We start from the raw sequence: 21,142 nt of genomic DNA, 5'->3' as shown, positions 1-21,142 counted from the left end.
AGGTACAGCGTGACCTAAAAATGTATTTTGCAGGTACAGCTGCCTTCATTGTCCATCATAATCAGAATGACATATACTTTCCATGAATAAATTTCTCACTGTGAGTTTGTCACTGTAGCTATTAATAATGTAGTAAACTCCATAGTAGCTTTTTCATGTAAGAAAAGAGTCTAAAAAGAGTGGCTTATTTTCTTCCCCTCTTACAGTTTAAGATGAGGGCTGCATTTATTCTTCCTGCCTTTTTTTCTTCCCTCTACATCTGCCAGTTATTTTTGAGCCATTGATGTTCTTACTGTGAACATTCAAAATCTATTGTAAACAACAGAAAATCCATGTTTCTGTTTAGATACTAAAAGATGCTCTGTCTCTAGGTAGTATGTCTGGTGGTCCACTAAAAAGTAGTGTTTCTCCTACAGAGGGCACAGTGTTTTTAGCCACATTAGAAAGTTTCTCTTACCAACAAATTTTTGATAGATTCAACAAGAACTTTAGAATCCAGGCGTACTACCAAATTTTGTTTCTTGTTGGCTTGGATCTAGAGCTCTGACCAAGATAAGTTCCAGTCCCTTATTACACTAAACTGACCTAAAATGCTTGTACCTTGCATGCTTTCTTTAGAAGAAAGTAAATGCTAGTGTTTCAGGAAGTTAATATTATGCCTTAAAGCATTTCTTTACAGTTCTACACTAAAACTGTTTTCAGTTTAAACAGCTTGAAAATTTTTTAACTCTGAAGTTCTATGCAACCTAAAACTGAAAGTAGCATGCTTTTTAAGGAATAAAAGGCTTGGGAGTGATTTCATATATGCCATTCCATTGTAAATGAAATTTTATCTTAAATACTTTCATTTATTTATAAAAGTGACTCCAAAATATTTTCAAGTGTTGCTTAACATCACTTATCTTTAAGAGCAGTGAGTATATGGAATAAATCCAGTACATATATTTGTTCCTATTTTTTTTAAATGAGAGTTTTGCAACATACTGACTGCTAGTTAAATCACAACAGAAAGTTAATGTTGTTTTGTATACTCCTTGGTTATGAAGGATCAGTTATATGTCTACTTGTGGTGTGTCTTATTTTCCTCCTAGAGAGCAGTACTTCTGTTAAACTTTCTGAAATTACCAGTAATGAGGTGTACATATATTTATATCCAGCTACTGAATCACATAATCTCTATTGAAAATATCCTTTTCCACCACCCTAACTCTTTCAAAGTAAGAATTCGAAAATTTATTTCAGTATTTGATAAAAAAAAAAAAAGAAGAGGGAGGTAAATTGTAATAGTATCTATTTTTTCAATCCTTTCTCTAGAGCGGTCTTCCCAGCAATCTTCCTAGGTTGGGAGTAAAGTATAGTGAGAAGGTTGAAAAGACAGATGGCAGTTGAGGACCACAACTTGTATACAAGCAGTGGTGATGGATTAGGTGACCCTGGATTAGGTTCACATACTTAGTTTGGTTGTAAAGCAGCTAAAAAACTGTGCTGATGTTGAGTACATGATTATGTGTTCAGCAGTGAACAACTGATTATGCACTCATCTCGCTCCTTCATACTCAGCAACTGAGAAACTGCTGCTAATGAATGTCTGCTACATTCATCATGGTTAAATGATAACTACTGTTACAAAAGTCAAAAATCAAAACAGACAAGAGCTTATAAAAACCTGACTCTACTGGCATGAAGTAATTCCATTGTCTTTTCAGTGAATAGAATGAAAGGTCAGAAAATATTGGTTAACCAAAGTAAAGAAAATTAACATTATAAGATTGCAGAAAATTCAGTAAGTTCTGTATCTCTGTATCGTAGCCTCTAACATTCATAACCTTGTGTGCATTCTTGTTCCAATAATTGGCCACCAAAATGTATCTATTTAGTTTTCATTTACTGGTTGAACAAATAGCAGTTTTTTGGCTGGATTTTACTTCTCATTTTTTATGTAAATTGTTATAAATTTCAGGATTTTTTTCCATCTCAAAGTAGTTACAAACATGTTCAGACATGTTAAAAAAATCCGAGCTTCGCCATAGAATCTGGTCACCTGGAGTCCAGCCTGAGTACATACATACTGGTAAACATATATTATGATTGTAGCAATTCATGCTTCCATGGTAAAATCAAATGAAATATGAGCTGCAGAAAGTCTCTGCAAAGCAGCAACTAAGAATTCACTTGAAAAACATGAGTCTTAAATTGAGTAGAATGTTGTTCAGATGATCCTCACTTCTGTCAGCTTTCAGCTTATGTTTTGTCATAGGCAACATATAGTTTCAGTGTAACTTGTTAATAAAGATTAATCAGATATGCTGCTTCTGCACTTTGTCATTGAACTAAGAGACAAATGAAAAAATAGTAGAAAGTCATGCTACATGCTATTATGAAAGACCTAAGAAAATGTCTTATTGTGCCTTTCCAATTATTTTTTTTAACTTTCTAGCGAAAAGTGATAAAACTTAGGCAGTGAAAGAGATAAATATCCAATTGCCTGTCTAATGTACTCTGTAGTTGAGTTAGTGTTTTTTGAAGAAGTAGTTGTAGTTGATTTAGTGGTAAACCGTTATATTTTCATGAGTTTCATGTATGAGAAAGGAATATTGATACATTATTCAGTTTCAAACTGCAATTTACTCGTATGAATTCTATTAGGAGATTTGCTAATGATTAAATGCTGCTTATGTGTAGGATCATACACCATATTTCTCAGAATTTTCATTTCATCATGAATTAAGTACAGTATAAATGCAGTGAGCTTAAATCACTCTTAAATACTTAAAGAATATGGCATTTCTTCTAAAAGTAGCTACTTCCTTTAAATGTTTTCATATTTAGGTAGAATTGCTTGCATATTTGACTAGATTGACTAGATTGCCCATTATCTGGTATTGAACACAAATTGGTTGGTTTTGTGATTTTTTTTACATAGATTTAAACCAGAACACTTTCAGTCGTGTTGTAAATGTGTTTTAGAGATGCCTTTTTTTTTGTGAAGCTGAGGAAAAATGTATTTATAATACCTTGCAAGATATCTAAGTAATATGTGGCTCTCGTCTTTTTCAGGTCTGGTTTGCATTTGTAAATGGATTTTCTGGACAAATTCTTTTTGAAAGATGGTGTATAGGTCTTTACAATGTGGTAAGATGATTTGTGTGTTTTCAGTTATTTTCAACTAGTAACGTGAAAGTTTCTTGAGTAAGTAATCTTTAAGGAAGTCCTCTAAAGTTTTGCAATATGTTTTTGTTTGTTTGTTTGTTTTAATCCAACTATTAGATGTTCACAGCAATGCCTCCGCTAACTCTTGGTATATTTGAGAGATCCTGCCGAAAAGAAAACATGCTGAAATATCCTGAGTTATACAAGACTTCCCAAAATGCACTGGACTTCAATACTAAGGTATACTAAAAAAAAAAAATCAAATATAATTAAAGCAGAAATTAATAGAAATTCAGTATTGTTATTCTTTTTGTACTAAACTGCTCATATTTAAAAATGGAGGGCATTTTTATGACTACTCTTTCCAGTTGCCCATGTGTCTGTGCATGGTGCAAATCATATTTATTCATTTTTAGCAAGCATGGAAATGGACAGTAAGCATTTTTTTTCCTCAGCCCTTTTTACTTTTCTTCTGTTGGTAATAAAGCTGTCTTCTATAGGCAGAAGCGATTAGACCTCTCTGTTGCTGGGCTGTATGTGTTTGTACTGTTATATGGAAATGGATTACTGAAGCCTGTGGAGAAGTGTTGCAGAGAACAATAAGAACTGTCATTAGATTTGTAGAGGGAGTGACTTGGTACAATTCTTTGCCAATTTGGAGTTGTGATTTTATGGTTTAAGTTTGAGTTTTAGGAAAAAATACTTTGAGTCAGTTAAGAATGTGTCAGAGTAGATCAAAAGGAATCCAAGGCTACTTTTATGGGAAATGGGCAGCATTTTGGAGCTACTAGCACAAGGAGTAGTAAAAGAATGTAGAACACTTTAATATATAAAATATATAAGCGATTTCTACAGATGTACTCCATAAGTAATCTCTTAAAAAAATTGAACTTTTTTCTGAATCTACAGTTTCATGAATACTGTGGCATTCGTAAGAGTTTATATTTGATTTTTCTAAATATAATTTGGACATTTCAAGTAATATCATTGTATGTTGAACTTGAGTATTTTCAGTCTGTCGTTGAATTAACTATGCCTGGTGTGTAAGTAGACGTGTAAAGCTGATACAGCATGCTTAGCTCTTGTATCTGTGCCGCTTGTGCTGTAAAACTGGAATACCCTTATCTATATAGAATTACTTGTCTAAACTATATATGTTCACTGAAGCGTATGAGATTTTTCTACTTCTGCACTCCATTGCTTCACCTACAAAAACAAACCTGAAAGTTGTACGAAAACTACAGAAAATAGTTTCATGCGTCACAGTGAATGCTTTACAAATATCAGATTTTTTATAGTCCATTAATAGAGCCACTTTGTTGTGTTTTTAATAAATAATCTAAGTTATGAGTTACAATTGTGGGATTTTTCTTCTGCTTCTAAATAAGCCTTAATATTTTTATTATTGTACCGGTGTATTGTTAACTTAATTGGAAATTCTGTGGCTATTCACATACAACACTTCTATGAGTAAACATCTACAAACTTCCCAGCTACAAAATTCCCACCTATATAAGTTGTATAGTTGGTGTTAAAGATTTGGAAACATTACTGCCTTGAATGTTGATGCAGATGTTTGTTATGGTAAAAGGGATCAAAGGTTATAAGGTCATGACAGAGGTTAAAGGATTAGCATGTGACAATAACAGTTGGTCAGGAAAATGGAAGAGTAGAACTAATTTTTCTTGCACCCACCTGTGCTTTCTGTCAAATAAAAACTTCTGGTAATGACATAGCAAGAAAGAGAGACAAAGGTTAACGAGTAGCACAAGTTCAAATGTGCAAAGAATTGGAGTGTAAATTGGATCATACAACCTAGTGTAGTTGTATAATCAAACAAAAGACTTTGAGACATTGTGGAAAATGCAAGGCAGGCAACTTCATTTCAATTGTTTGAGCACCTTGACACTCATAATGCACATCAGTTAGTTACAACAAAGGCTGTTAATGAAAAACATGATTGCTATACCGCAGGAAATCAGTTACATAATTTATGTTTAAGTTTTTCTATGTTGTTATAAAATATATTATGGAAAACGTCAGTAGCTTGTTTATCCTTAATACTGTTCTCTGTAGAAAACATATTTTATAAATGAAAATAAAAGTAAAATACGAATTATGTAGCAAATACTTTAAAGGAAGTTTATTATGATGAAGCTATGTACTTCAAGAATGTAGCATCCAATGGAGGTATCCAGAAAGATCCTTCTATTTGTCCCTTTTTAATTCCTTTGTATGTGGAAGTATGTAGATGGTTATATGTAAAACTCAGGTTTTGATTGTTCTGCCATCAAAATTTCTTATTACACAAAACGTAAATTATAAAAGCTAGAGTCCTTTTTAAGTCTCTACCTAGAATGTAGCAATTGTTCCAAGTGTCTGGTTTAGTTTAATTTTTCTGATGATATTCCCATATGTGTACGTTTTAATTTCCCTTCTGATTTGAAATTAAAAGAAGGAGATAATACACACTTTTTTTTCAAAGCATAAAAATAAACAAATGACCCATGAAGAGCTAAGAGGCAGAAAGTGCCTGTCAGTTATATTACTCCACAGTGTTTGCCTGACAAAAACTCATTTTGTGACTCTAACATGCAAATAAAAAGAAAGGTCAGGGTTCACAGAGCTAGTTTATTGCAAATGGTTCTCATGGATTTTCTGTTTTCCCTTAGGTTTTCTGGTTTCATTGTTTAAATGGCCTCTTCCACTCATTCATTCTGTTTTGGTTTCCACTAAAAGCCCTCCAGCATGGTAAGTCTTATGAAAAATAAAAATAAAAGTGTTGAAAGGTATGAAATACGTTAATACCTTCTTTGTTCTTAGTAAAGCCTGATAAATGCTGACAGGTTTGTGTGATTAAATTACCAGATACCATTTCTAGAACTAGAGTAGGTGCAGTATATATAATATGGGGTTTTTTTAATCTGTTGAAAAGTAGAAGTAATATTATGTACTTATACATTAAACTATAGAATGGGTTTTAAGCAAACTGAAGCAAGATGGAGATAAAGAGATTGCTATTGAATTATGCTAGTTTTTGTATATAATACACTACCATGGTAAATACCTATAAGATCCTAAATTACTGCTGTTGCTTGCATTATCTCTTACGTTTTGTAAACTTTTTTATTATTATTTTATTTATGTTTTGTAAACTTTTATTGCTGACTTTTTCTCCCATTACTTAAAGGGCATCGTAACCCATTAGTTTACCTCTGTGTAAGTTGGCTTGTGACAAAGGAAACAGGGACATCTGGGACAGATCTGTCTCATCACTCTTCTAGTTCAACTGTTGTGTATGCACTTGAGCTACAGAAGGAAATGGCTGGGAGGAAAGCTGTGTTAATTAGACAGAACTTTAAAGCACTGCTTCCAGTTTGTGACAGTGTTGTACCGGCTGCATCTTTTCTGAAAAACTAATAGTTTTGCTCAGTTTCGAAACAACCTGGCAGTCTGATCCAGCATATAATATAAGATAGAAATACTCTTACAGACATTTTCTAACTGTTGATACTAGGTAATGATACTGTCACAGCTGCTTGTGCTCAAAAAGGTTAAGGGGAAGACTTGTTGTAGAGTATTTTATGTTCAGTGACTTTTGATGGGAATTAGGTGGCAGCCTGTTTTCCCTGAAAGGCCACTCACATTACACTGGATTTCAGTGAGCTCAGTGGCAGTGGTTTTCATTGGAGAAGTGTAGACAGACCAGGAGGAAAGATGTCCAAAAATGTCAATGCATACTCTAAAACCAAATCCAAGCCAAAATACCTGCTCAGAGCTGCTACAAGTCCATATGAAAGATTTATGCATTGCACATTTAGAGAGCAGATTTTGACCTCCTCAGGAGCCTGCTTGGTAAGGCTCCATGGGATATAGTCTTAGAGGGCAGGGGGGCCCAAGACTGTTGGCTGATATTCAAGGATCACCTGCTACAAGCTTAGGAGTGTTGCATCCCAACTAGAAGGAAGTGCAGCAGAAAGGCCAGGAGAACTCCTTGGATGGATATGGAGCTGCTGAGGAAACTTAGAGGGGAAAAAAGAGGCTTACAAAAGGTGGAAGCAAGAGCAGGCTGCCTGGGAAGAATACAGGGATGTTGTCTGGGAAGCTAGGGCCAGGGTTAGGAAAGTTAAGGCCCAGTAAGAGTTAAACTTGCCTAGGGACATGAAAGATAACAGGAAGGGATTCTATAGGTAATATCGCAAACAAAAGACAGACTAGGGGCAATGTGGGCTCTCGCTGGAACCTGTCAGGAGAACTGGCTGCCCTGGATTTGCAGAAGGCTGAGGTTCTGAATGACTTCTTTGCCTCAGTCTTCACTGGCAAATGCTCTGACCACACCACCCAAGTCTTAGAAGGCAGATGCAGGGACTGTGAGAATGAAGACCCTAGGCCCACTGCAGGAGAGAATCTGGTTTGAGACCATGTTAAGAACCTGAACGTACACAAGTCCATGGGACCTGATGAAATCCATCTACTGGTCCTGAAGGAATGGGCAAATGAAGTTGCTAAGCCACTGTCCACCATGTTTGAAAAATCATAGCAGTCAGGTGAAGTTCCCAACAACTGGAAAAAGGGAAATATAACCCTCATTTTCAAGAAGGGGAAAATGAATGACCCAGGGAACTACAGACCAGTCAGTCTCACCTCTGTGCCTGGCAAAATCTGTGAGCAGATTCTCCTGGAAGGCATGCTAAAGCACATGAAAAACAACAAGGTGCTTGGTGACAGCCAGCATGGATTCACTAAGGGGAAATCCTGCCTGACCAATTTGGTGGCCTTCTATGATGAGGCTACAAAAATGATGGACAGGGGTGGAGCAGCTGACGTCATCTATCTGGACTTGTGCAAAGCTTTGACACTGTCCCACATGACATCCTTGTCTCTAAATTGGAGAGACATCAATTTGACAGGTGGACCACTCGATGGATAAAGAACTGGCTGGATGGCCGCAATCAAAGAGTTGTGGTGAATGGCTCCATGTCCAGCTGGAGACCAGTAGCGAGTGGTGTCCCTCAGGGATCAGTGTTGGGACCGGTCTTGTTTACTATCTTTGTCGCTGTCATGGACAATGGAATTGAGTGTGCCCTCAGCAAGTTTGCTAATGACACCAAGCTGTGTGGTTCTGTTGATACGCTGGAGGGAAGGAATGCCATTCAGAGGGACCTTGACACACTTGTGAGGTGGGCTGATGCCAACCTCATGAAGTTTAACCATGCCAAGTGCAAGGTCCTACACCTGGGTCAGAGCAATCCCAGGCACAGCTACAGGTTGTGCAGAGAAGAGATTCAGAGCAGCCCTGAGGAGAAGGACTTGGGGGTGTTGGTCAATGAGAAAATGAACATGAGCCAGCAGTGTGCACTCACAGCCCAGAAAGCCAACCATATCCTGGGCTGCATCAAGAGGAGTGTGACCAGCAGGTCGAAGGAGGTGATCCTGCCCCTCTGCTCTGCTCTCATGAGACCTCACTTGGAGTATTGTGTGCAGTTCTGGTGTCCTCAACATAGAAAGGACATGGAACTGTTAGAACAAGTCCAGAGGAGGGCCACGAGGATGATCAGGGGACTGGAGCACCTCCCATATGAAGACAGGCTGAGAAAGTTGGGGCTGTTCAACCTGGAGAAGAGAAGGCTGCGTGGAGACCTCATAGCAGCCTTCCAGTATCTGAAGGGGGCCTACAGGGATGGTGGTGAGGGACTCTTCATTAGGGACTCTAGTGATAGGACAAGGAGTAATCGGTTAAAACTTAAACAGGGGAATTTAAGGTTGGATATAAGGAAGAAATTCTTTACTGTGAGGGTGGTGAGGCACTGGAATGGGTTATCCAAGAAAGTTGTGAATGCTCTATGCCTGGTGGTTTTGAAGGCCAGGTTGGACAGAGCCTTGGGTGATATGGTTTAGTGTGAGGTGTCTCTGCCCATGGCCGGGGGGTTGGAACTAGATGATCTTAAGGTCCTTTCCTGCCCTAACTATTCTATGATTCTACAGAATGGAAAAGTGTTTAATGAGTATATGTGATGATGCAGAATAGAGTTCATGTGTGAGTGGCAAAGCTGTGATAACTTACATGATCACTTGTGAGAGCAGTGTAGCACAGGCATCTTCAGCTCAAAGCCTCTGGGCTAGAACTGACCTGCTGGCAAGTGGCCTCTACATGTCTGAACAAATTGCCTTTTCTTCCTCTTTTATTCTTAGAGAAAGGCTAGGTGAGTAAGGGAGCAGTACTGAGACCTGGTAATTGGTGGGTGTATAACCAAAACCTGCTGTGGATCCAGCTGGTGCAAAGTTCTGCATGAAGGAGAGATGAGCACATGATGGGAGCTGCTGTTAATTAAATCTGATGTCTGTTCCTGTGAAGAGGGAAAGGAAATAATGCTATTAGTTTTCTAGGGATTGGCTGATGAGTGCCAGAGAGATGTACAAGGGAGAGGAACTTGTGAGAACAAGTCTCTATCTTGTCTTAGCAAAGAGGCACAAAGAGGATCCTGAGACATGAAAGGAGGAATGGGAATAATGGGGGATAGCTCAGCTTTGTGTATAAGAGTTCATAAGGGTGCTGAGTCTCAGCACATCTGATGGGAACAGACTTAACTGCCTGCCTGTTCCTCTGTTTTATCTTCATTATGCTTTTTACTGCTGGTTATATATTGTAAAGCAGTGGAGTGCAAGTTTGAGCAGATGTATATTAGAATACCTGCTCAATTTGATATTGATAATCAGATCTTGAAGATCATTAAAATGTCTGAGCTCTCATTCTGTGATTTTCTTTTGAGTATTTTCTCATGTTTACAATTTAGTCTCACTTAGTTACAACTTAGTCTCACCTCTTTCTTGTCTCTAAGTGGAAAGTTTTAAACATCATGGTTTGTGGTAGAGTGTACCAAGAAATATGCAATTAGAGAATAGGTATAGAGTAGTAGCAGTTGTTTGTCAGAGCTTGCTCCATGTTCTGGAACAACACTACACAAAACCAGAGTCTTTGTATCTTATGGACTGTCATGTGTATTTGAAAGGTGACAAGGGCATAAATTTTCACAAAGGCTTCTTCTGAAACAACTTTGTCAACATAACGGTAAATGGCAGAAGCAAAACTTGTATGTACAACTGCTCCTTCTTTTCTAACCTTTAAAATGAACCACAGTTTCAGCTGTCTTTTCAGGCTTCTAGAGCTCTTGTAGTCCTTTGTGGTGTGCTATTCTGTCCAGGAAGAAAGTTAAATCAGGGAAGTGCCAGGAATGCAACCAGTATCGCTAGAGCGAAAGAGGCAGCCATTGTGAGCACCTCATTGTGTAATGCAAGAGAGCTGGTTAAGAAGGACTATTTGTATGAACTTCCACCTGCTGTCTCTTCCAGAAGAGGCAATCATCAGTACATAGGTCTTTTTTGTGTGTGTGATGAACTGGCCTCACAGGTCCTGAAAACCTTTTTAGAAGGAACAGTCTTGATCCATGTCTAAATTTAATTTCATTGTAAAGGTGATATGAAGGCTGGAAAAAAACAACCACCTTTATTATTCTTTCCCCCAACACAGCTTTTGAAAAACAGCCTTTCCTATGCTCTTGCAGTATTAGCAGAGTTTCTTGTCCTTCTTTTATATTTCTTTTCTTTCCTTTTTTTTTTTTTGGTCTTGTACTTTTATCTTTCTCTAGTGCATGCACAGCACCTTGATATCTTTTTATATGATGGCAGTAAAAAGAGTTATCCCAGTGATTAGAACTGCTACAACAGAGTAAGTGTCCTGGTTTAGTTGCAGTATATGAACAGTCTTAAGTGCTAAAAGCATTTCTAAACTGAACATGTGAAAACTTAGCAAGCTCATTAGTTCTAATTGAGAATGAGAAATTCCCTCTGTGTAGTTTAGTTGTGTTGTCCCAAGTCTGCCAAGAACTTCCATAGAGCTGGGATCAGGAAAGCCTCTGCTCTAGCAGTAGTCATAAAATAAGTTTTCTCAAATGCATTGCTTCAGAATTCTGAACTTAAGAACCACAGTAGACATGAATTTTATGCAAACACATCTATTTAGGGCACTGACTCTTTGCATAAATGCTGTGTTTGTGTACCCATGTGTGCAAAATGGATATGTATTTATAAGAATCCACAGATTTCAGTTGGGTTTTTAAAGTTTTTAAAATATTACTCATAGCAAGCATCTCAAGATTTAAAATTGAGTATATTCTGTAGAAATATGGATAAGAGCAAAGATAAATTTCTGTACCAAAAATATCTGGAATCAGTGAAAATCTGATTCTCTAAGCTTTGTGTTTGCCTATATGCTACAAACAGTGTGCACTGCAGCGGTTATATTTCATATTATTCTGAAGGTATGATACTGTATCTCTGATTGCAAAAGTTACTCTAAATTATTGCCAAATAAAATATTACTCATTTTGTATATGATGTTACAAAAAGCTCCTATTTCTAGCATAATTCCTGAAGTCACTGAATGTTTTAAGAGACTCAAAATCATGAAACTCATAGCTCTCTACTGTTCAGTAGAGTTCAAGGTGGAAGCTTCTGTTAGTACCCTCTAGAGATGCTGCAATCTCTGTTTTACCAAAAAGATTTTATATACAGAGACTGTAATTGTGAGTGCTTAAATGTTTTTATCACTATTTCCTTCTCCAGGTACTGTATTCGGCAATGGCAAAACTTCAGATTACCTGCTGCTGGGAAACACTGTATACACTGTAAGTCTTCCTATAGTTATGTGGTGCTCTATTGTCTATCTATATTGGCCCTATCTTTAACTATTAAAGTGAGAGGTTCTCCTCACCCTCTACTCTGCCTTGGTGAGGCCACATTTGGAATATTGCGTCCAGTTCTGGGCCCCTCAGTTCAAGAAGGACAGGGAATTGCTTGAAAGAGTCCAGCGCAGAGCCACAAAGATGATTAAGGGAGTGGAGCATCTCCCTTATGAGGAGAGGCTAAGGGAGCTGGGTCTCTTGAGCTTGGAGGAGACTGAGGGGTGACCTCATCAGTGTTTACAAATATGTAAAGGGTGGGTGTCAGGATGATGGAGCTAGGTTTTTTTTCAGTGATATCCAGTGATAGGACAAGGGGTAATGGGTGTAAACTGGAGCATAGGAGGCTCCATGTGAACATCAGGAAGAGCTTCTTTACTGTGAGAGTGACAGAGCACTGGAACAGGTTGCCCAGGGGGGTTGTGGAGTCTCCTACGTTGGAGATATTCAAGGCCTGCCTGGACAAGTTCCTGTGTGATGTACTCTAGGTTACCCTGCTCTTGCGGGGGGGTTGGACTAGATGATCTTTTGAGGCCCCTTCCAACCCTTGGGATTCTGTGATTCTGTGATGTGGGTTTATTTTTATTTATCATTCTCTACATAGAAAACTTGATTCATTGTAGTGCCTGAAGAGTAGGAAATAGCTCTTGAATGACTCCTTGAGAAGCTTTGAAGTTCATTTTGTATTCCAATTCCAGTTTTTAAACAAAGCATATAAAATAATAAAGCAATAAAAATGCAGAAGATACACCTATCCTTTACTGGAACTGGTTTGTGGACTTGTGAAGATACAATTCTGTCCTCCCTCTCTTAATTTATCATGGGGCTTTGAAAGAGGAATTAGAGCCACATGGAACCAAGGTTTGTGGGATGTCTCTTCAGAGACAACCAAGCTGCCAGAATGACACCTACCTGACCCACACCTGACAGTAATCTTCTGTTATTCTCAGAAATATTAGTCATTATTGGTTTTTGTTCTTTTAATCTTTTATGTCCTAGAATAAATTAATGAAGCCGAAGATCTGTTTTTCAGTACAAATAAATCTTGTAAAAATCTTTGCTTAGGGAATAGGGAGATAACATAGATAAAAGGAAAATGTTCTAGACATAGTCCTCTGAGAATGTAACTACTGTCAACATCTACATATCAGAGAACATTTTGAATAGTGTTTTCTGGACAGCTAACCAGAAAGGTTGAAGAGCATAAAAGAACGAGTAAACACAGCCCCTTCCACATATTTCCTGCTTCTGTGCCAGTTAAAATAAAATGTTTCTTTCTGCCAGTCAGTACCTGGCCTTTAAACTGGTTCTTTTGGGCACACTTCGTTTGTTCACATGATCTCTTAAAAGTTTATTTTCTCTACACTTCCCTTTCCCCGTTCCAAAAGGCAAGCCTAGTGTGCTTTGTCAGCAGTAGTTGCATATGATCATGCAATCTATCATATGATGAGCTGATCTCCATTAGGGATGGATGTAATATTCTGGAAAAGTGTTTTCTGTGCAAGTCTTAATAAAATTAAGATGTAAGGTCACAGTCATTGTCATAGCTCAGTCCTGATAGAAGTATTTCAACTGACATGGGTCTATTTGTATTATGATCTCATAACACGGAGCAGTGTTTAGAAGTCAGCATTTATCTGAATGTCACAGCTTTCCCCAATATTGATAAGTACTTCATAAGAGTATCTACCAGACCCACCTGCTGCTGTAAGTAGAACAGGTTCTTCTTGAGAAGAGGTACTCTGAGTACCAGGTTTTCACCTTATTTTTCATCCTAATTTCACTGATCTCTGTACTTAGAAGTTGCAATGTTGCTCAATTCAGCAGAAGTTTATTTTATGAATTTTATGTATGTATACATGAGTTGCATAACTTTACCTATCCTAGCACCTAAGCCTGGTTTTATGATAGCATCTGCTTTCCTTGATTGCTCTAAAAGTATCCTTTGTATTGGTCATCATTTTGTAGAGTGAGTTAGCACTGTTCACTTGTTAAACCCAACTATTCAACATACTGCAATCAAACTGATGTTCTTTCCTGAAATAAACTCAGAACTTCATCTGACCAAGTCACTTTTCTCTGTACTTCTTTCCAAAAGCCAAGCTTGACACCAGGAGAAAACAAGTTACATATGCTGTGCTAGGGGTTTACTGAATTACACTAGGTAGGTCCTATGAAACTGAGCATTCGAAAAATGCTGTTGTTTAGATTGTAACCTATCAATGGATAAGTCTAGAGATCTTACAGTACTGCAGAAAATCTGAGTATCATCTGTGACAACAGTTGACTCACAAACATAAAAGCTTGCATTTTCACATTTGTAGCAACATTATATTTTCCACCACCTTCAGAAATTAATTTCTGATACTTTCAGTATAGTAACTTGGAGCTACTCATTACTCTTTGAAAAGTGATATCCATAAATGTTAAAATAAAAGTCAGTGTAATTGTTCTGTCACCTTCTGCAACTGGTTTTCAACTAGGAGAGCTGAAACTGCACCATTTCCAGGGCTAATTGCTTGCAATTAACCTGCAGAATGGCAAAGAATCCCCAAGAAAACATTTCACAATTTTAAGTCCAGACAACCTGCTTTTTCATTTGTTTTCCAGATTATCCACTTCAGATTGAAAATCTGGGGAGAGGTGGAGGTTACAGTTGATGTACTCCTCCTCTTGCACAGGAATTCAAGGAGGTCTAGAAAACACATGAAGATCTGAGAGACTTTCACAATTGGGGGAGCAGAAGGGAGAATTAAAGACTAAAAATATCCGTGCTTGTGCAGTGTATGTGCACTGACATTTGTCAGTCATTGTTTTAAAATATCAAAATCATAAGTCTGAGGTACTTCTCATTCTTCCCACAGCTTTTAATCTGGTTTTAGGAAGTCTACATTTATCAGTTGGGCAAAAATCAGTAGCAAAGGAATTCGGAAATAAATATAATTTCTTTGGGTCCACAGAGGAGGTCAGGAATGCGCATGGAATTCATATCATGTCCTGGAATTATTTCTTCAACCATAAATTTCAAATAGGAGTTCCATGAAAATATTTGTATGACTGTTCTTGAGAGGTCTTTTTAAAGTGCTTTATACAAAATACCAGTTTGATTTCTTATTTCCTGGGTAGGATTCAGTGAGCTACTGTTAGTTTGGATCAAGCTGGGGGAGAGGGAGCAATAAAAAACCCACATTCTTGAGGAAACTTCTGTGTATAGTTGGTAACTTCGTTAGGGGTGTTGGTTAAGATGCAGGAAGGGTATATATTCACACAGTGTCTATCTCCTTTTATAGAGACATGCAATGTTTGTTTTGTGTATGCACTTTGCCTATGCAATAAGAATTCCTGACATGATATTAAAGGATGTTTTCTTTCTTATGACCAACAGAACAGTAGCAACCAGGCATTACCAGATGAGTACTTTTTTGGCCATAATTAATTTTGTTCATCTAAATATAGTACCAGAAGTGGTTAGACTAAGTAAATTATAACTATCATGGCCCTTTTTCTTCTCATTAGATTTCACATATGTTTTATATAAGGGAGTTGTGGCACTGTGATTTTTTTGTGTGTGTTTTTTATTGCTTTCTTTCTTTTTTTGTTCTTAATAATTCAGCAATATTTGAAATAGGAGTTTCCAGAATTAAAAGTATAAACACAGAACTAGAGTGAAAGCTTTCTGGCAGGATTTGTATCTTTCTGTGCACCAGACATAGTGCACAGACATTGTCATTATATTTAACCAGTTATTTTCAGCTTCTGATTGAAGTAAATTTCTGAGTCTTCTTGAAGCTCAGCCACAGACAAATTCATGTACATCATTGCTGCCAACCTGGACAACAAACTAGAGTTTAAACTATAGCTGTAACCATTGGAGCTTGGTCTTTGTGACTAGAGTCTTTCAGCCTCATCTTCAGATTGTACATAAAGTAAAACTTGCAATACATATTTATATGTGATTTACAAAATTAAATAACAAGACTCTTGGTTAATATTCAAAGATCACCTGCTACAAGTTCAGGAGTGTTGCATCCCAACTAGAAGGAAGTGCAGCAGGAGGGGCACGAGACCTCCTTGGATGGATAAAGAGCTGCTGAGAAAACTTCACAAGAAAAAAGAGGCTTATAAAAGGTGGAAGCAAGGACAGGTGGCCTGGGATGAATACAGGGATGTTGTCAGGGTAGTTAGGGACCAAGTTAGGAAAGCTAAGGCCCAATTGGAGCTAAACTTGGCAAGGGATGTTAAAGATAATAGGAAGGGATTTTATAGGTATGTAGGCCCCCTCCGGAAACTTTCAGGAGAGCTGGCTACACAGGACTTGGAGAAGGCTGAGGTTCTGAATGGCTTCTTTGCCTCGGTCTTCACTGGCAAAGGCTCTGACCGCAGCACCCGAGTCTTGGAGGGCGGGTGCAGGGACTGTGAAAATGTTGACGTTGGGCCCACTGTACGAGAGGATCTGGTTTGAGACCACCTTAAGAACCTGAATGTACACAAGTCCATGGGACCTGATGAAATCCATCCATGGGTCCTGAAGGAGCTGACGAATGAAGTTGCAAAGCCACTGGCTTGATTTGAAAAATCATGGCAGACAGGTGAAGTTCCCAACAACTGGAAAAAGGGAAATATAACCCTCATTTTCAAGAAGGGGAAAATGGATGACCCAGGGAACTACAGACCAGTCAGTTTCACCTCTGTGCCTGGCAAAATCTGTGAGCAGATTCTCTTGGACGGCATGCTAGAGCACATGAAAAAGAGAAATGTGCTTGGTGACAGCCAACATGGCTTCACTAGGGGAAAATCCTGCCTGACCAATTTGGTGGCCTTCTATGATGAGGCTACAAAAATGATGGACAGGGGTGGAGCAGTTGACGCCATCTATCTGGACTTGTGCAAAGCGTTCGACACTGTCCCACATGACATCCTTGTCTCTATATTGAAGAGACATCAGTTTGATAGGTGGACCACTCGGTGGATAAAGAACTGGCTGGGTGGTCGCACTCAAAGAGTTGTGGTCAACGGTTCAATGTCCGGCTGGAGATCAGTAGCGAGTGGTGTCCCTCAGGGATCAGTGTTGGGACCGGTCTTGTTTACTATCTTTGTCGCTGTCATGGACAATGGAATTGAGTGTGCCCTCAGCAAGTTTGCTAATGACACCAAGCTGTGTGGTTCTGTTGATACGCTGGAGGGAAGGAATGCCATTCAGAGGGACCTTGACACACTTGTGAGGTGGGCTGATGCCAACCTCATGAAGTTTAACCATGCCAAGTGCAAGGTCCTACACCTGGGTCAGAGCAATCCCAGGCACAGCTACAGGTTGTGCAGAGAAGAGATTCAGAGCAGCCCTGAGGAGAAGGACTTGGGGGTGTTGGTCAATGAGAAAATGAACATGAGCCAGCAGTGTGCACTCACAGCCCAGAAAGCCAACCATATCCTGGGCTGCATCAAGAGGAGTGTGACCAGCAGGTCGAAGGAGGTGATCCTGCCCCTCTGCTCTGCTCTCATGAGACCTCACTTGGAGTATTGTGTGCAGTTCTGGTGTCCTCAACATAGAAAGGACATGGAACTGTTGGAACAAGTCCAGAGGAGGGCCACGAGGATGATCAGGGGACTGGAGCACCTCCCATATGAAGACAGGCTGAGATAGTTGGGGCTGTTCAACCTGGAGAAGAGAAGGCTGCGTGGAGACCTCATAGCAGCCTTCCAGTATCTGAAGGGGGCCTACAGGGATGGTGGTGAGGGACTCTTCATTAGGGACTGTAGTGATAGGACGAGGGGTAACGGGTTGAAACTTAAACAGCAGAGGTTTAGACTGGATATAAGGAAGAAATTCTTTACTGTGAGGGTGGTGAGGTACTGGAATGGGTTGCCCAGGGATGTTGTGAATGCTCCATCCCTGGCAGTGTTCAAGACCAGGTTGGATGATATGGTTTAGTGATATGGTTTATGGTGATACGGTTTATGGTTTATGCTTGGGTGATACGGTTTAGTGTGAGGTGTCCCTGCCCATGGCAGGGGGGTTGGAACTAGATGATCTTGAGGTCCTTTCCAATCCTAACTATTCTATGATTCCATGATTCTCTTTCTTTGCTAAGAATTCTTGTTCGTGTGAATTTCAAAGGAAGATTTTCCTGAATGAACTAGTCCTTGCTGTGAAATTATAAATTTTCTCCTACTGCTCATCTAAACTAAAATGGAGCATGTCCTACAGGACAAGAGCATGTTTTCAGAGACTGCTCCATAGAAGGAGCTAAGTGCATGGACACGCATAGTACTTTGTTGAATATTATTAAGGAAATCACATTTAAATTTAAGAGATTGATTATCTTTTCCCTTATTGTGTTTGTGCAAGTAAACATGAAGTATGAAAATCATTGAACTTTTTCTTCTCTTCCCCTGGAAGTTCAAATAAACTAATGAACTCCGTATGCTAAGATTCTCATCTTAATTCAGAATCCTCTCTCTCTCTTCAAGTTTGTGGTTCTGACTGTGTGTTTGAAGGCTGGATTAGAGACCTCATATTGGACATTGGTAAGCAAATGTCTATTCTATATTATTAAATGTTCTATAAAATGTGATGAAGAACTGTGTTCTTTTTTTCTCATTTATTGTATTACACCCTTACAGTTTGCCAGCCCTCTCCACAGTATCAAACTAAACTGTGGTTACTGCATGGAAAGAATATCCACATGCAAAAAATAATGCTTTATACTGAAAAGGACATTGGGATAAGACTTAAAAGTAATCTTTAAACTAGAAAAATCACATTACTCTGAACTGATTGCTTAAAATACAGTAATATTGCTGCTGAAAGTATTGTAGCAACAGGACAAGGGGGAAAGTGATTAAACTTTAACAGAGAAAGTTTAGGATAGATATAAGCAAGTTCTTTAAGGGTGGTGAGCCACTAGCACAGGTTGCCCAAGAATGTTGTGAATGCTCCATCCCTGTCAGTGTACAAGGCAAGGTTGGATGGAGTCTTGAGTGACATGGTGTAGTGTGTGGTGTCCCTGCCCATAGCAGGGGGGTTGGAACTAGATGATCTTAAGGTCCTTTCCAACCCTAACTATTCTATGATTCTATGATTTTTGTGTCAAGAAATAACTAACTGAAGTAATTGAAGTAGCAGAGTTAAATTAATACAAGTCATAGAAATTTCATCCAATACATCAGATTTGCATTGTAAATACTAAGTAGCAAAGATTTTTTTTGTGTCATAATGCACCTGTGGTGATTTTTCTGGTTTTGTTTGTTTGTTTGTTTGTTTGTTTTACAGTTCAGCCATATAGCTATCTGGGGCAGCATAGCACTTTGGGTAGTGTTTTTTGGAATCTACTCTTCTTTGTGGCCAGTCATTCCTATGGCACCCGACATGTCAGGAGAGGTAAAAGTATACTTTAACTACTATTGAAATGGTCACAAAAAATAATGTTTTAATCTTTAGTACTAATCACTATTGGATCCTTGTGTTAACCAAAGGTGCATAAGAAGGTTGCTTCTTTTATATGTTCACTGGGGTAACCATGTTTATTTAAAACATAATGAATTTTTACTCTTGTGAAAAAGGAGCTCAACTAAGAGGCTATCATTATAAGGTCTAGTGAAGAAGAGTAGATTGGTAAGCAGCTTTGCAGTTCTTTAGTAAGTTTTAATTTTCTAAAAATAAGTTTTCAAAATTCAGAGCTCGGAATTACAGTGCTTGTTTGGCTGGAAATTTTTTTCTATAATGAGGTAGCACAAGTAGTGCATTTCTTAAAGCAGTTTCTTGATCTTCAATATATGAATTTGCCAAGTATTTGAAACTGTAAAACACCTCAGAAAATTTGAGGTGCTGTAACATTGCATGAGCAGCTGTTTGACGTGCGCTCATTTATGTTTCTATTAACTTGCTGCTTTGAATGCATCCCTGTACTGTATCTTTAACCTTTTTACAGTAATTACCAGTTTCTGTTTCATTTATTATGCCCTTTGTGTAAACCTGCTCTAAGTATTGCAAATAGAACTGAATTAATACAAGATGCTTACTTGCTGCCTGTGCTGATCTAATTGGAACTTCCAAATTCTCAAAACCGTTGAGATCCAAAAACGGCTGAAGTTTAGTGTTAATTTCCCAGACTACTTATGTCTGCTTCTGGGCATGGCCTGTACCTGCTGAGCTGAGGAGTTCTGTGTGTATTCTCAGTGGGAATCAAAACTGAGAATACCTGCTTGTTTCAGAAAAATATTCTTCTAATGGTTGTCAAAACACACCATCTAAGTCAGGCCTTACACCCATACAAGTGTGAATGCCTTTAACTCCACCACTGTTACAGAATTCAGCAGCAATTTAAAAATTCATGTAGGATGCAGAAATTCAGGTGCATATCTGTCCTTCATTTGGAGGTGATTCAAACACACAAATGCCATGTCCTACATAAGGAGCAACATAAGTTTAAACAGAGAACACTACAAGATAATGCCTCAAGAGAAAAATAAAGTTGTAACAGAAGAAGAGTCTGTTTATGCTGCAAAAACAATCATATGTTATAGAGCTGAAGCTAGCAGCCCAAAGTTAAATCCCAAGAATTTCTGGTTTGTGTTCATCTTCTAGTATCATAGCATCACCCAGTAATTTATTAAACAAAGAAACAAGTATCTTACATAATTTTGCAAGTTTTCCCTGCTTTTTAAACTGATTTTGTTTCCATCATCTTGTGTATCATTCCAACTGTAGAAAAGATAAAGTTAGCTTTTACATGTGTTGCTGTGTGTTAGTAATACAGAAGGAAAGACTGTAGAGTGCTGTGCTCTAAAAGAAAATACAGTGAAATGAAAAATTATGACTTTCTGACAGAGTGCCAGCAGTTTTTGTCATCGTCTAGGCCACTGTTAGAGACTGATAACAGACATCTGGGTTACAGTAGCGGAAAAATGTTTCCTTTGTAAAATTCTAACAGAACCTTAGAATCAACATTCAAACAAGAAACCAGTTACATTTTGTCAGCCTTGAAACAGTTTCTATTCCAGTTTAATTAAAAAAGTTCCTAGTTTTCTAGTTCCTAGAAAACTTCCATTAATGCTGCCATCCTTGCAGTTCCAAAGGCTACTTTTCTCTTTAATGTCACTTCAAAAAAGCAGATTGATTTTTTTAAAATATAATTTCTAGTTCCTAGAAAACTTCATTTATTTTACCTGATTTATGGTGTTCAGATGAAAACTGACAGTTTACCATTGTCTTTCTGCAGACCGTCTAGAAGGAAAAATGGGTGAAAAGTGTGGGA

General features: G+C 38.3%; 1 protein-coding gene across 3 annotated transcripts in view; it reads left to right on the top strand.

The window, feature by feature from the left end:
* Positions 1 to 21,142, top strand: part of ATP8A1 (ATPase phospholipid transporting 8A1) — a 110,338-nt gene that overhangs the window by 72,659 nt on the left and 16,537 nt on the right. For all 3 annotated transcript variants that reach the window (XM_034064721.1, XM_034064719.1, XM_034064720.1), the window contains 6 exons: positions 3,058 to 3,132; positions 3,268 to 3,390; positions 5,823 to 5,901; positions 11,773 to 11,834; positions 18,357 to 18,413; positions 19,159 to 19,266. In XM_034064721.1, coding sequence (XP_033920612.1) covers positions 3,058 to 3,132; positions 3,268 to 3,390; positions 5,823 to 5,901; positions 11,773 to 11,834; positions 18,357 to 18,413; positions 19,159 to 19,266 — 504 coding nt within the window. The remainder of the gene's footprint in view (positions 1 to 3,057; positions 3,133 to 3,267; positions 3,391 to 5,822; positions 5,902 to 11,772; positions 11,835 to 18,356; positions 18,414 to 19,158; positions 19,267 to 21,142) is intronic.

This window comes from Melopsittacus undulatus, chromosome 7, assembly GCF_012275295.1.
Source record: "Melopsittacus undulatus isolate bMelUnd1 chromosome 7, bMelUnd1.mat.Z, whole genome shotgun sequence".
In the NCBI taxonomy this organism is placed as follows: Eukaryota; Metazoa; Chordata; class Aves; order Psittaciformes; family Psittaculidae; genus Melopsittacus; species Melopsittacus undulatus.
The sequence above is the reverse complement of the archived record's forward strand: the minus strand, read 5'-3'. Positions and strand labels throughout refer to the sequence as shown.